Source organism: Pyrgilauda ruficollis, unplaced genomic scaffold, assembly GCF_017590135.1.
Source record: "Pyrgilauda ruficollis isolate IOZ18807 unplaced genomic scaffold, ASM1759013v1 scaffold45, whole genome shotgun sequence".
Taxonomy (NCBI): domain Eukaryota; kingdom Metazoa; phylum Chordata; class Aves; order Passeriformes; family Passeridae; genus Pyrgilauda; species Pyrgilauda ruficollis.
In genome coordinates this window covers 1,952,173-1,966,699 of record NW_024526044.1, presented here as the reverse complement: position 1 = coordinate 1,966,699, position 14,527 = coordinate 1,952,173, and the positions used below count along the sequence as shown (strand labels likewise).

The 14,527-nt window shown below is 41.7% G+C and overlaps 1 protein-coding gene across 1 annotated transcript in view; it reads left to right on the top strand.

Moving 5' to 3' along the window:
* CDH4 (cadherin 4) overlaps positions 1-14,527 on the top strand; it is a 415,345-nt gene that overhangs the window by 252,851 nt on the left and 147,967 nt on the right. Inside the window, exon 4 of the mRNA XM_041478439.1 lies at positions 8,814-8,990. Within this exon, the coding sequence (XP_041334373.1) occupies positions 8,814-8,990 (177 nt within the window). The remainder of the gene's footprint in view (positions 1-8,813; positions 8,991-14,527) is intronic.

Sequence of the window (14,527 nt, the reverse complement as noted above, 5' to 3'; positions counted from 1 at the left end):
ATCTCAAACACTGTCCCCACCCAGCAAAGCATTTAAACTCAGGCTTAAATTTCATCTTGCAAATTGAGACAAATTGAATGTGTCCTCACGGTCAAATTTGAGCATTTCTTAGGTGCACTGTGGAACTGGAGAAAAAAAAGAAGAACAGTCTTTTCTCAAGAGCCTCTTGAAATAACCAAAGGATAACTTGAAAGGGCAAATTCTCACACTAGCACTGAGGAGAAGTACCAGACTGAATTACTTTACTTTGTGCTAAAGTAGCAGCAGCGCCTGTGATCTTTTAAATCTCTTGTGATCTTTTTACTTGCAAACATTATGAAGAGGAGGAGTATTGTTACATTTAATTCATTATGATTATTTTAATTCATGTATCTTTTGAACCTCATGGCTTTAGAGAAATAAAATGAGATTACAATTTTTCACAGGCTTTTAAGGGGTAGACTTGCTCCCACTTCTTTCTGCGATGAAGAGCACTTGTAGTCTGAGTTTTAGAAGCAAAAGAATTGTGTTTTGGAGCCATGTTTTCAATTATTTTTTAGAAATTTTATTGGGGAGGAAGAGCTGAGATTGCTAGCCCAGATATTTCATACATTTTTCTCAAGATTAGGTGCAGGATGAGAGAGGTAATTCGAAGCTGCAATAGAGGTTTTCACTGTATAGTATGTAGCAAGATCTACCAACTTTATTCCTAATATACAGGTAACGAGTATGAGTATTTTGTGATTTAATAGCCCTGCTCTTGAGAAGTGCTTGTACTTCTGAAGCCATTGTGTATGGCTTCTCCCAATTATGAGAATGACATTAACTTGAAGATAGAAGTGTCTCTTCGTAAACACTAGAAGGTAGAGTACAACAGTAATTTAGATGTTTCTTAAACAATCCTACCTGAGAAGCACTGTGAGATTAGATCTTACAAAGGGAGTGTGAAAAGGTCAAGTTGATGTGGGGAGCTTTGCAAGGAAACAACCTCATCAGAACTTTTCCTGTTGAGATAAGATGTTCAAGCCTTAAAATGAGGAGGAGAAGTACATCCAGAGCTGTGCTTTGGGGGTGATGTCATCTTCTGTCCACTGACAGCTCTTGCAATATTCAAAGCCTGACAATGACAAGAAGAGTATCACAGATGCTGGACACCTGTGGGAGCCATAAAAGATTCCACCAAAGGCAGACAGATTTCTAAGGTACCTCCTTTGGTACATGCTTCTTCCAGAGAATGGAAGAGGAAGATCATTTGGAACCCTGAGAGAGTGCACTGGCCAGGAGGTGCCTCTAATCATCCGTGTGGTACCACAGAATAAGTGTGAGCACAGCTCTGCCTTTCCTTCCCTGCTGAAACTCCCATCCCTTAGAGATCCCGGGGGCATTTTGTGTCTGCTCAGTAACGAAGTGAGCGCGCTGCCCGCGCCCGTCCTGACTCTGCAGCACAAAAGCAAAGCCCATTGAAGTGCTCTGGTGACTGGCTGGATTTCAGCTTAAATTGGTGATAACTTACCCAACAGAAGGTGTGGGTGAGTGCAGGATATTTCTGATTTCAATTAAATTATACTGGGAAATCACCATCTCGTGTCCCAGCCTGGTCAGCAGGCACCCGAAAAGCCCGTTCTGGCCCTGGGGGTGTTAGCTGCAGCCTGTGTCCATGGGGCCCTCACCAACCCTGTTAGGTTTTCTGATCAAAGAGATTAACATGTATTTGGGGTTTTTTTAAATAAGAACCTTCTGTGGTAACCACATGGGTTATGCCCAGAGCTGGTGCATCTCTTTTCTCTGGAGTCCAGATTTAACTCAGCATTTAATTACAGTAACCCACAAAGGGCCCTGCTGCACCTTTTGCAGAGAAAGGATCTTCTCCTGCCTGACTCACAAGCCAATCTGTCATGTTCTCCCTATTTAAAAATTCCATGGTTTTACCCCGTACTATTCTTCAGCTTTTTTCTTGCTTTGCAGCCCTGCAACACCAAGGAGCATTTTGGCTCCTCGGTCACTCTGATCACATTTTATTAGTTCTATCAGATAAAATTTTCCAAAGCCTGCAAAGCCAGCCAGATACCTAACAACCTTAAATTTGCATTCATGCCTCATTTTTCAGCTCTCAAGGAACAGGGCATGTAGAGCTTTGACACTGACTCAGGAACGAGGGGTTTTGGCATGGCTGATGCATTTGTGTGTGTTACGTGGCTCATTCTCCTCCTCTGAGGGCAGTAACTTGGTTAGCTTTTAGTCAAACTTTTTCTTCCCTGTCAGCTGATGTGTTCTAGAAGCTCATGCACTTGCCAAATCTGACAATTTTTCTTACTAATTGACTCTAATGCGAACTGCTCTATGCAGCCCCACTGCTAGCTGATAAAAACAAAAAGTAATGAATTTTTGCTTAACTAGCTGATTTAATTAAAATGTTTTATACTGTACTTGTATGGTTTCTATAAATGGAGAGGTAATTTTGTTTAATGAGTTCCTAACCAAACATAACATTCCTGATTGTACGTAGCCAGATTTGATAAAGGTCACAAACGCTGCAATTCCACTGTTTGCTTTTGGAAGTCGTGATGATCAAACAGCTTGCTTGGGTACTGGAAATATCCTGTCAGGATTGGTTCCCTCTATTCCTGTTTATACCAGAAATTATTAGTATAGTTTTAGGAGTAGAGGGGGTTCTTCTCTGTATTTGAACACTGTTCATTATCTTTAAAGTGGAAGTGTACTGCCAAAATCCCATCTCATTGTCAATTAGTGGCTTCTCTGCAAACACATTAATTTAATGCCCCTGCTGAAGAGCTGTGTATGTTGGAACATCTTGCTGCTAAAACAATAGTTTTCAGAGCTCTTTGACACAAATCATTCATGAATGGCAATTTATGCCTTGATGGTAATGGGATGTGACATGCAGCTATCTTTGATTAAATTTACCACAGCTTACAACTATTAGTAAATAAAGCTAATACAGACAGTCATCTCAGAGTTCTAGAGGGTGGATAAGGAGAAAAACAGATTATGGATTTCTTACCTATGCAGTTCCTAAATAATAGCTGCACATAGCACAACTATAATAAATAAAAAGTCTGATCTTTTTAAAACTACTTTTTTTCCTGTCTCCAACTTCAGCAAATTCAGCAATGACCTAAATAAAAAAAGGAATCAATTACCGTAAAATAAATAAATTTGCTGTTTGTTCTGCAACCCTTTCATTCTACTGTACGAGAACACAAAATGGAATATCTTTCTATACTGAAAGATCAAAAACTGGAGAAATGGTGCATTTTGGGAAAAAAGGGTTCATTCGTCCTCCACTGCTGTCCCTGATGTCAGCAAAATGTTGTTTCCTTAGAACAGAATTCATGCAAATGTTTATTTTGCAGTGCTCTCATGTTCCCTTTGTTAAAGAACTAAGCTCTATTTTCATTGTCTTATTTTCTGTTTGGTAAATATCATTTTCTCCTGTCCTTTCTGCAGCTACCATGGAAACAAGCAAAAATGCTTCAGATTAAATATTTTTTTAATAGGTTCTTATTTTCCCTGGTAGAAAATGGTCCCAGTTTTCAAAATGTATATTGATATAGGAGATGAAGGGAAATATGTTTAAGCAGTGGACTAAAGGTGGCTTTGTATCCCCTTGTATTGACAAAAATATATTAAAACCACATTGCCTCAGTTAAACCCTATGAGTGACACTAGAAGCAAAGCAACCTAGGTATTATTTCTTTTCTGAAAAATGTCTAGTGTGAGGTGTTAAAGATCCTACGAAAATAACAAGACTGGCATATAAATAAAAGAGGTTAAATCATTAATCATTTTGATACCTGGAAAATAAAGGCCTTATTTCCCTTCTTCCAATTGCAGGTACTTTTTATTGCAAATGCAAGTATAATATATTTTAGTGCCGAAGCATTTCATTTTTCGGGTTGAGCCCTATGAAATTATTAATCTCCAACAAACGTACCCTAAGACTCGCTTGTTATTTATATGCAGGGAATGGCGGCTTATTTACCCAAACATTAGAGTGATCCAAAATGTTCAGCTAAGCAGGAACACAAAATATGATATTATATTATGTAAATGGGTTTGCGATACGCTCTGCTGGATAATAACTTCCAGATGTCTCCGTAGCCAGAGGCTGACGGATATCAAAGGCAGGTTGGCTGGGAGGGGAGACAAGCCAGCTGGCAGACTGGCTACTGCTAAGTGTAGCGGAAGGTGGAAGCTGGTGTTCCTTCACACTCGCTGGTTTTATTGGTGGGCTAGTGAAAAGTCAGCGGCTCGCAGCCTTCTTGTCACGAGCAGGATGGGGCTGGAGGGGCTGCTGGCATCCCCCGTGTCTCGTTCTGTCAGGGGATTATCGTTCGACCTCTTTCACCAGTAGAGGTTGGGTTTAGGCTGAGTCTCCCAGTAAATGAATGGCTGACGAGCCACAGACCAGCGCTGACAGGAGATTATGGGCTCACTAAATGGCTTTTCCAACTTATTCTTTATTCCCAGTGCCAGGTGCAGACAAGGAATGTCCCTGGGCTCTCAGCATTATGGTGTAAATGGAGTTAGTTGAAGCACCCTGCAGCCTCACTAGTTTGGAGTAAGGTGTCCTGGAGCTGTTGGGTTTTGAATCTAACAATCCCTTTGGGATTTAGCTCCATGCAGCAGGTTGTGTTCACCATCCTTAAAGGCAATTCTAGACTGAAAAGGGACTGGAAATTACTTCTGGGAGATTCCACTGGAACTGCTGACATGGACTCCAAGATACCCCTACACCTTCTGTGAAGCAGGCTGGGAGAGGAAAGTTCTTTTCACAATCCTTATAGATTGTGAAAAATTAGGGTTGTGATTGAGGCTGCACCTCCTCCGACCTTGCTTTCTGAAAGCTTGATCTGCCATCTCAGTGAAAGGTTTCTGATGGACTTCTATATGTTTGTAATTGATTTCAATTAATAGCTAAAAAAAACCAAATTAAAAAGTGGTAAGGGGAATTGCAGAGCAATTCTGCCACTCTGAGCTGCAGCTGATCCAGCTCTTCAGCTGCCTTACCAAATGCAGGGAGGATGGTCTCCAAGAGTCTCTTCCTCTGCCCTGCAACTGCTCATAACAAATATTAGAGTTGCACATTCCAAAGAAAGAAACATTTATCAGCAGAAGATGATGGCTGTGTTATGATTTGCCAGCACTGGCAGTGTCCGTGTGTGTCACAGTTATGGGCCAGAAGCCCACTGGAAGAGACATGGGATAACTCAGAGCCAAGTGTCAATCCCAGGCTTGCAGAATTTGGGCTTTAGATAATACAGCCAGCACAAGACTGCTGAGCTTCATCAGCAAGCTCTTAAAAATTCTGCCCCAATACAATACTAAAGTATTAGATCCTGCTGAATCCAAACTCTCCTAACAAGTTTACATCCCAGCATGGGCTCTTCTCCTGTTGTTTCTCTTCATCCCACACTTTGTAATTACTTTTTCCCCCTGATCTTGAAGGTTTTCATCTGTTTTGGCTCAGCTGTACTTCTCTAGCTTATCAGTGTCCTAAAGTGATAGACAGGCAAAATTATCTGACTATTTTGTATCCTCCTGTAATTATCTTTGTATTACCAAAAACTGTGTTCACATGTTCCATGTTTAGAGTTTGATCCTCTTGTAACGAGTTATAAATGTCACTGTGTAATTTTTGGAATGGAGAGCGGATTTCACTTTCCCCTGGGCACGTGTTTCATGGATTGCCTGGCTCTGTACACCATCATTTTTGTGCCATGTATAAGAGAGTCACAAAAACAGTAGGAGGGAAAACACCCCAAAGCAGGAGCGCTAGAAGTGCTTCTCTTGATTTTGTGAAGGACTGTGTTTGTGTTCTGCTGGCACTACAAAAGGTGGAGGAATATTTTATCTTTTGAAAATGTTTCTGAGATTCCTTAAAGCATGTGGCCAGTGAGGCCATGAGAAAATGAGCAGTTGTCATCTCACTAAAAACTGTTCCCCAGCAAAACTAGAATTGGAAGCTGTATTTTAGAATTAATTGAATTTGGTGTCATATTCTGCTTCTGAGTTGAACTTTAGATTCTTGCAAACTCAAAAACGCTGGAGAGTTTTCTGGGGCTCACAGTTCAACAATGCTGTTATTCCAGATATGTTCTGGGATGTTTCAGTCAGAGATCTGAATAGTTCTGGCATTTATACTCACCAGACTTTGTTACTGCATTTGTCTCACAGCTTTTAAGCAGCAGAAAACATGTACAACATATTTAAACAACACCAGAGAAATTAAGGTCAAGAGAATGCATTGTCAACAAATGAAGATAAAAAAGAGCTGTTGTTTAAAAAAAGAGAGAAAAATTGTTGTTGCAAGATGCTTTTGAAATTCTACATATCAAATTCAGAGTCATGTTGATGATTTATTCTAATATAGGAAAACATCATCAAGAGTGACAAGCAAGCTAGTCACTGTCTAGTCACCTGCCAGCAAGTATTTCATACAGACTAAAAAGGCTGGTATTGCCTTGCTGAGCTGACACTAATTATTTCAGTATACACGGAGCTTTGGGACTCGTGTTAATTCTCAAGTCTGTCTTTAGTTCAGACTCATTCCACTGTGTAAACTCAGAAGAGCACAAATTATTTGACCATCCTTTCATAATCTGTCCCCATGCTCACTTGCCAATTATATAAACTGATCCAAATACCTGCTCTCAAAGGATTCCCATTTGGGAATCACAAGCCAATTAAAAAAAATAGGGGATATCCACTATTCTGTGGCTCATGTCTCATAGTCCTATTTCTTGTTGTCATGCATTTCTGGGTGTCTTCTTTAGATAAGATTGATTTTACCAGTGCTCAGAAAACATACCTTTCTATCAATAAAATAATTTTAAAATGAAACCTCTTTTGAATATAGCATTGCATCCCATGGGAAGGAGGAGGTCAGTAGTGCCTACCAGTATCCTGGATATCCCAAGAAAGTCTTCCACTGCCACACTATGATTGTGTTTCTTTGCTTATTGCCCACTTCAGTAAGCATTTTAAGTGCAACATCTAAATATTGAACACAGTGCTGTGATTTTTTTGAAGGTGTGGAAACAGCACTTAGGTGAACACAACCCACATTGTGAGTGTGAGACAGGACCTGAGGAACATGCCTCTGTGTGTGACTCAAAAGACCATATTTGTCTGTTGTGTGAAAATTCAGCTCTGGAACAGGCTTGTTTTTAAGTTTTGCAGCAAAAATAGCTGCATTTTGGCTCAAATGTTTCCAGTCCTTGCAGCCAGCGGATGTCTGCCCTCCAGAGGTAACAGAGCTCAGAGCCATGACCAGGCTGTGAGCATAGGCTCCTTGCTGCTGTGCCCTGCTCTCAGTATCTCCATCCTTTCTGGAGAAGGTCCACACAGCTCTGGAGCCGCATCTCAGTTTTACTGTTTAGTTTTCGTATACTGTGTAGTCTGGAGGTGACTGCCTGTTCCTTTACCTCCTGATCAGGAATTGAAATGTGCTAATAGATGGATTTACATCAGACTAGAAGGCCTGAAGCAATGATTCCCACTGAAATCAGTGCCTACAGACAACTGCTTGGAGGGTGTTTGGGTTTTATGTTTGGAGTAAGACAAAAAGTGAATGTGGCTTAAAATGGCAGGAGCCTCAGAAAATGCTTTGATAGCTTTTCCTGCATTGTTCTTGTGTGTTGGGGCATTGGGTTCAGGGTGAGTGGGGGTTTTGCAGTTTTTTGAGAAAAATAGCTGAAAATTGTAACATTCAGAGAACAGTATTCCCACTGGATCTTACCTCAAATGAAAAGAATGTGACTTGCAGTCTTTGTGATTTATGAAAGTTTAAACATTTTCTGGTGGGAGTGCGGGTCACCATATGGTAACAAAAGACCTTGCTAGTTATCTTTTCTGCAGACTTTTAGAAGTAATTGCTGGAATCCTAGAAGACCACAGAGTATTGAAGTATTGGGACTGCATAACCTCTGAAGAGCCTTCCCAAATCTACATTTCATTGATTCATCCATTCTATAAGGCATAAATTTTCTAATAGTGAGCCAGTCTCTCTAAGTCAAAACCATGGTCCCACCATTTCCATTTTTATTCATAGCACTGTAACATTTCCAACACAAAAGTATTCCATTCAGAGAATCCATAGTTAAAAAAAAATCACAAAGACTCAAAGTCATACCAAATAATGAAAATTTACTGTGCCTGAGATGTATTACACTTCCCAGGCAGCGTGGGGTGTGTACTTTGGGATTTGTGTTCAAAACCCAGCTCTCATATAAAGATCATTTGTTATGAAGCACTAAAAATCTGAACTAATGCACCTTTGCAGCCATGGGGCTGACTCTCCCTCTGGTTTGTGTGGCAGAATACTTTTGCAGAGCCACAGACTGGAGATTCTTGTAGCCCTGCTCATGGTTAATACCAGACTGTAAAGCTGGACCCATGAGATGGACTGCAAAGGAATCAGCTCCCATTTTTTGTGTTCTGGTAGGTTGTACTTATGGGAAATTTTCAGCAAATTCTTTACTCCAGTTCTCTGCTGCCTCTCCTTGCAGCTGGTGTAATGAGGACAATACATTCTGGGAGGCATCTTGACTTCGGAGTGACAGCTCCATTCATTTGTGAATGTTTTAGTTGATGAGGTGGTGTTAGGTCATAGGTTGGACTTGGTGATCTGCAAGGTCTCTTCCAACCTAGCTGATTCTCTGACTCTGTGTTTCTGTGAAAATGAAGCAGCAGCAGAGCTGCCAGTAAACACGTTGTGCCTTTGTTCCGTGTTGCCGTTGATGCCACTGTTGGACAGGTCCTAAGAAGCGAGGAAGAAGCTAACTGTCTGTGCTTTCTTGTTCCCAAAACAGCCCAAAGGAAGGAAGGCACTGCCTGGAGAGCTGGTGCAGCAGCAGAGTGACACCCTGCTGCCGTGGCGGCAGCACCAGAGTGCCAACGGGCTGCGGCGGCAGAAGCGCGACTGGGTCATCCCACCCATCAACGTGCCCGAGAACTCCAGAGGGCCCTTCCCGCAGCAGCTGGTTCGGGTGAGTTCAAGGACAAAATAGTGATAACAGGGCTAATAATAAGGGCCCTTCCCGCAGCAGCTGGTTCGGGTGAGTTCAAGGACAAGTGATAACAGGGCTAATAATAATGGTGATCTTGTAATGGCTCTGGTGAAGCAGTAGGTGTGGGAAGCCTGGCTCAAAGCACAGGCTCTCTGCTCTCCCTCCCTCCTGCAGGATCGGTTGCCTTTTCCATGCTGCTCCAAAGCTCCTCGCCCCAGTTTCCCTCCCAGCTGACGGCAGCCTAATCGCCTCCTTCCAGCCAGTCCCTCCTGAGACACTGGCACTGCTGCCAGGATGGCACTTTGCCCACGCTCTCATCCAAAAAGCGTCTGCAGGTGTAAGAGCTGGGCTGGGTGGCACCCAGCGATGAGGGTGCTGCATCCTTCCCTTCCCATCCCATCCCTCCCTCCCCGATCCCGCTGCAGATGCGCGGCGGCCCGGGGGAGGTTGGCTGCCTGCCGCCGCTGCAGATGGATCCGGCAGCCTCCCCTGTGTTGCTGCTTTCTTTCTTCACAAGGATAATCTCTGAGATCAAGTTTACCCATGTGGTTTTCTGTGGTGATTATGGGATGACAGGAAAAGAAAAGGAAGGGAAAAGGAGTGTTTTACAGAGACATTTGGTTGATTTATTGTTGCTGTTGATAAGTGTTAGTGAAATACAAACACATGTTGCTATTCCTCTTGTGGGTGCTGGTTGTGGTTTTTTGGAGCAGTCAAATGATTAGCTGTAAAAAAAAATAATAAGTAAAACTCCTTGGCAGACATTTGCAACTAACTCTTCCCTTGGAAGAAAAAGGCAACAATATAAAAATTCAAAAGTTATTTCAGGTAGCAGTGGTGTGTCATTGGCTACCCCTTCTCAGGAAATACATTTAGTCCTTTTGAAGCAGTGCCTGGATTCACATGAGTTGCATCGTTACCTGTTTCTGTGTCTGGGAGGAAGGGGCATGTTCCAATTCAGCCAGGGATTTTTAAGCTTGGATCGTTGGTGCAATTCCTCTGTGCAATTAGGGAATAAAGTACTAAGGACTAAGAAGTACCAGGTGGCAAATAAAACCAGGGAGGGAAGCCAGAGAGTCTTTGTGTGGTCAGCGGTGCGGGGTACGGAGTGACCCATTAATGCGTTGTCCTAAGCTGAGGAAATGTCTGAAGAGCAGAATAACCTGATGTGTCAAAAATGCCTTTCTAAATTAATAATTTAGATTAAATCTTGAATTCCTGTGAAAAATAAAGGGTGGTAGTTGCAAAATGAACTTGTGCTCTCTTCCATTCCCTACTGATTTCTTTTGAGTTTTGACTAGACAGCAAGAGGACAACTTGGCACCAGCTTACCGTGGCAAATTTGTTGATTTATAAGGACTGAAATCTCTGTGGCACTTTTTACCATACAGTCTGGAGATGAAACAGAAGGACTCGACTATGCAAAATTCTAATATTAATGGAAATGACAAATAATAAATTTTGTATAGGCACTGAAGAATTGATATTCATCACTTAGACTACCGGTAACCTTGGAAAGATAACCTGGCTTATGGAAATGCAGAACTCACAGATTTTCAACAATATATTCCATTGCAGTTTTCAAATACAGATGCTAGAGGAAACACTGAAATAAAGTGAAAATGGAGTGGGAAATAAAAAAAACAAACTGGCTTACAAAGGGCTGTTTTCCTCTTCACCTGACATACAGAAAGCATCATAATGACAGGGAAGATCATACAAAGAGTGCAACTTGATTAAGCGTGAGACCCCTGATGTTTCAGGCTTGGGTTGAGTTTCTGCTCCTCTGCAGCATCTGGCCCTTTTGCCAACGCCTGAATGTGAAGCTTGGGTGATTCCTATCAGGAGTTACAGCTCCCTCCGTTAGACTTTGCTCTTTAATTATCCAGAATAGGACAAATCAACATCTTCAAAGACCAGCACTATCTGATTATTTCCGTCCACATAATCTTCAGATTGCCCTGAGGCATTTTGCTGTCTCCTAGATATAGGTAAGAGTTTTGATCTGATTTCCCATGCTTTTGCTCGCTGGGCACTGAATATTTTTGTGTCCATCTGCTCACAAACTGGAACCAGAAGTGCACATGTGAAGCTGCAGCTCAGCTCTCATTTGTACAGAAGCAGGTCTGTCACGTTTTTTTCTGCTATTTTATATAAAACATTCAAACCTACCACTGGTTCTTGGACACTGAACTTTTTTTTGGTTCAGAAAGACCAGTCTGAGCTTGCATTTTGTAGGTATAACTCATGGAAACCAGTCCCTCCATAGTGCTATCTTTGGTTCTGGCTTCCTCCTAGGAGAGGAAGAGATGGCATGAAAAATCTCATCACTAAAAAACCAAAAATCCCTACCAGAAGTACATTTTACATAGAACCACTTGCTGTTTGCGTTTTTATAGGTCAGACTAATTTGAAATGCATAGGCAAATCTTTCAGGTTCCCTCCTACTCCTGCTTCCTATTGTGAAGGTAAAAATTCCATTTTATGGAAGTTGATTAGTTACTTGTCAGTATTTTTAGCAAGGCTGTGCCTGAATGAAGTTTAAATCATAGCAAAGGTGAATGCAGCTTGATGGGAGCCACATACCTCGAAAGGCAGCCCTGTCTGGTTCAGCTGGGATCAACTGTAATTCTCTGCTCATTAAACCATTTCATTCTGATAAAATACGTTAAATGAAAAAGTTTTTATAGAAAAAAATAAAAAAGGAACATTATCCCTGCCAAAAAAACCCTTCTGTTAATTACAAGGTTTTTTCTTTCTGAGGAACATCCATGTCTGTTCATATACATCAACCACACTAACTAGGAAATGTGTTTCAGAAAAATAATAGCTGAAAAAATAATTTCTAATTAATTTTGACTGCTGAAAAGATTTACTTACTCTTTGAAGATTTTAAATTAACATCTGACATTTATAAGCTAAAAAAATTGTTAGTGTATAAAAATGTTTTGTAAATTCTGCTTTTGTCTTTGAGCTGAGAAAACAGTTATCAAAATTTATTGATATATGCTTATTTATTTTGGAAACATTTATGAAAATCTTGAGTTTAATTTCCTTCTGCTTCACTTCCACCTTTGTACTAGGAATAATATTGTACATGCTGGGAAATATTTCACTGTTGTGAGGCTAATTTCATTACTAATTTTCAGGTACTCTCATTATTATAACTGAAGTCCATAAAAATGCCTATTAAAAATACAAAAACAATATGAAATCCCCCTCCCTCTCCAAGCAAATGACTCATGCAGGCACACTGATCAGCTAAGATAATATATTAAATAGTTGCACCCTTGCTGAGCTCTGTCTATTTTCTCACTGACTCATCCTTTTTAGCTACATGCGTAGCTAATTCTTAATTATCTATTATCTAATTATCTATTAGCTTATCTTGTATTTCATCCTCTTTTGAACTTCAAAAAGAATCTCAGTTTTGGATCCACAAGCCAGTATCCAGCTGCTTCTAATGGGAATCTTGACTCAGTTTTCAAGGCAGGTCTTGGTTCATCTCAACGGACTACATGAAAATAATTAATTTTAAAAAACAAGCCTTGTGCAGAATTGGCCTTTGGTCATCTTCGGCATGCTTAGATAATGGGCTGCTCTGTCAAGCACTGCAACTATGTTCTCCTTTGTTCTGTGAGGGCTCCAAACTTTCAGTTCATCTCCAGGACCTTTGCAGAGCCTCCCATCTTGCACCTCATAGACCCTAATTTTTCCAGCTTGCCTTTATTAAACATAAAACTGAAAAATGTATTATTTTCCTGTTAGATCTCTTATGATAAACAACTTGTTCATTCTCATTATGCCAGCATGAAAATCCCCTGAGGATGACCAAGACAGGATCTTGGTGCTCTCACAAACTGCCTTGATTGCACGCTACAGGCACAGCATGGGCTCCCGCATCCCAGCGCTGGTGATCTCAGCCACAAGAATGCTAGAAATAACCTGATGTGTGTAACAGGGAACAAGAGGGAAGGATGCATTTTATGTAAATTTAATCAGAAAGTCCTGAAGTGGCTTGGAAAGTTGGCAGAATATAATATACCTGAAGGCTCTTGTGTTGTTGCTTAGCAGAGGTGTCGATGGCGTGTCGGGTTCCCAGCAGCACGGGGCACACAAGAGGAGCAGAGAGCTCCTCTTGACACACTGCAAAACCCTGTGGTGGACTCATGGGTGGGGTTAGCACATCTTAAGCTATTCTGTGACATTGAATATTTAATATTAAAAAGGTTGATAGCACACTCTTCAGCTCAACACCTGTTTGTGAGCCAGAGCCCACCCTGGCACAGGAAATGGGTGAGACAGCTCTCCCAAAGTCTGGAATCCTGGTGCTGGAGACACACAAGGCACACTGAGCTGTGAAATCCCTGCCAGCTTGGACCACCAGCCCTCAGTGCTGCCATCTCCTTTGCTCCTCATGGCTGTTTCAGCGTGTGCCTTTGCGCTGTTTTAAATAGTTTTATTGTAGGAAATCCCTCTTGCCTCCTCTCTCACAGCATTGCTCACTGCTGTGAAATTGGCAGTGCAGAATCCATTAGCTCCCAGCTGCAAGACAGATGGCATCTGTCTGTGGTGAGAGAAGGTTTGTTGAGAAAAGGCCTTGCAAATGCTTCCCAAAGGACATCAGACCTTACTTTTCCTGAGAGAGATGCAGACAGCATTGATTACAAATACACCTAGATCTTTCTTGTTCTCCACAGGAACAGGTGTTTCTTTTGCCTTACCAGCCACACACACACTCAAAGAAAAAAAATGGCTAGTTCTGGTTCTCAGTGCACCTCACCTTTGTGATGCCCTGTGAGCATCATCAGCTGAAATTCAGAAATGAGGGCATTTGGTCTTTATTGTAACACTGAGGACAGGATAAGGAGCAAGCCCAGAGGGTGGAGAGGAAATGGGACATTGTGCAGGTTGTGGTGCTCTGGAGAGTCACAGCCTTTCTTTGAAAGCTGGTTCAAGGATGTAGATTGAGGCAGCTCTTGGCTCTACTGCAATTTCACACCACAAACCAACCTGGCATCAAAGAGGGGAAGATGAGCAGAAAAATGGTTCATTAAATGTTCATCTTGCCATGGTCTTGGCTCTGGTATTGATCTCTCCTCTGTGTGTGTGTGTGTGTTACCAAACCAGGACTCACATATAACTCACAGAATGAATGGACAAAGTGAAATATGACACAGTGCTTCCTTGACATGTCCATTTGAAATTCCTTTAAAACCTACAGTCTGAAGCAAGTTCCTGAACATACTCCACACTGTATGTACTGCTCAAAGGACATCCCTGTTCGCATTCTCCCTGAGGATGCCATGCTCATTTTCCAGCATTCCCCAAAAGAGAAGGGCAGATCCTGATGTAAATCACGCTTCTCTGCCAGAGCTGGTGGGGCTACCCCAGTGTGTGCCATTTGGGAATCTGGGTCGAAGGAAGCAGATGCCCAGTGCTTTATGGGCTTTCCATGCACACGCACATCCAGCATTATGGATTGAAAAGTGCAGCTACAGCATAAATGCTCCATT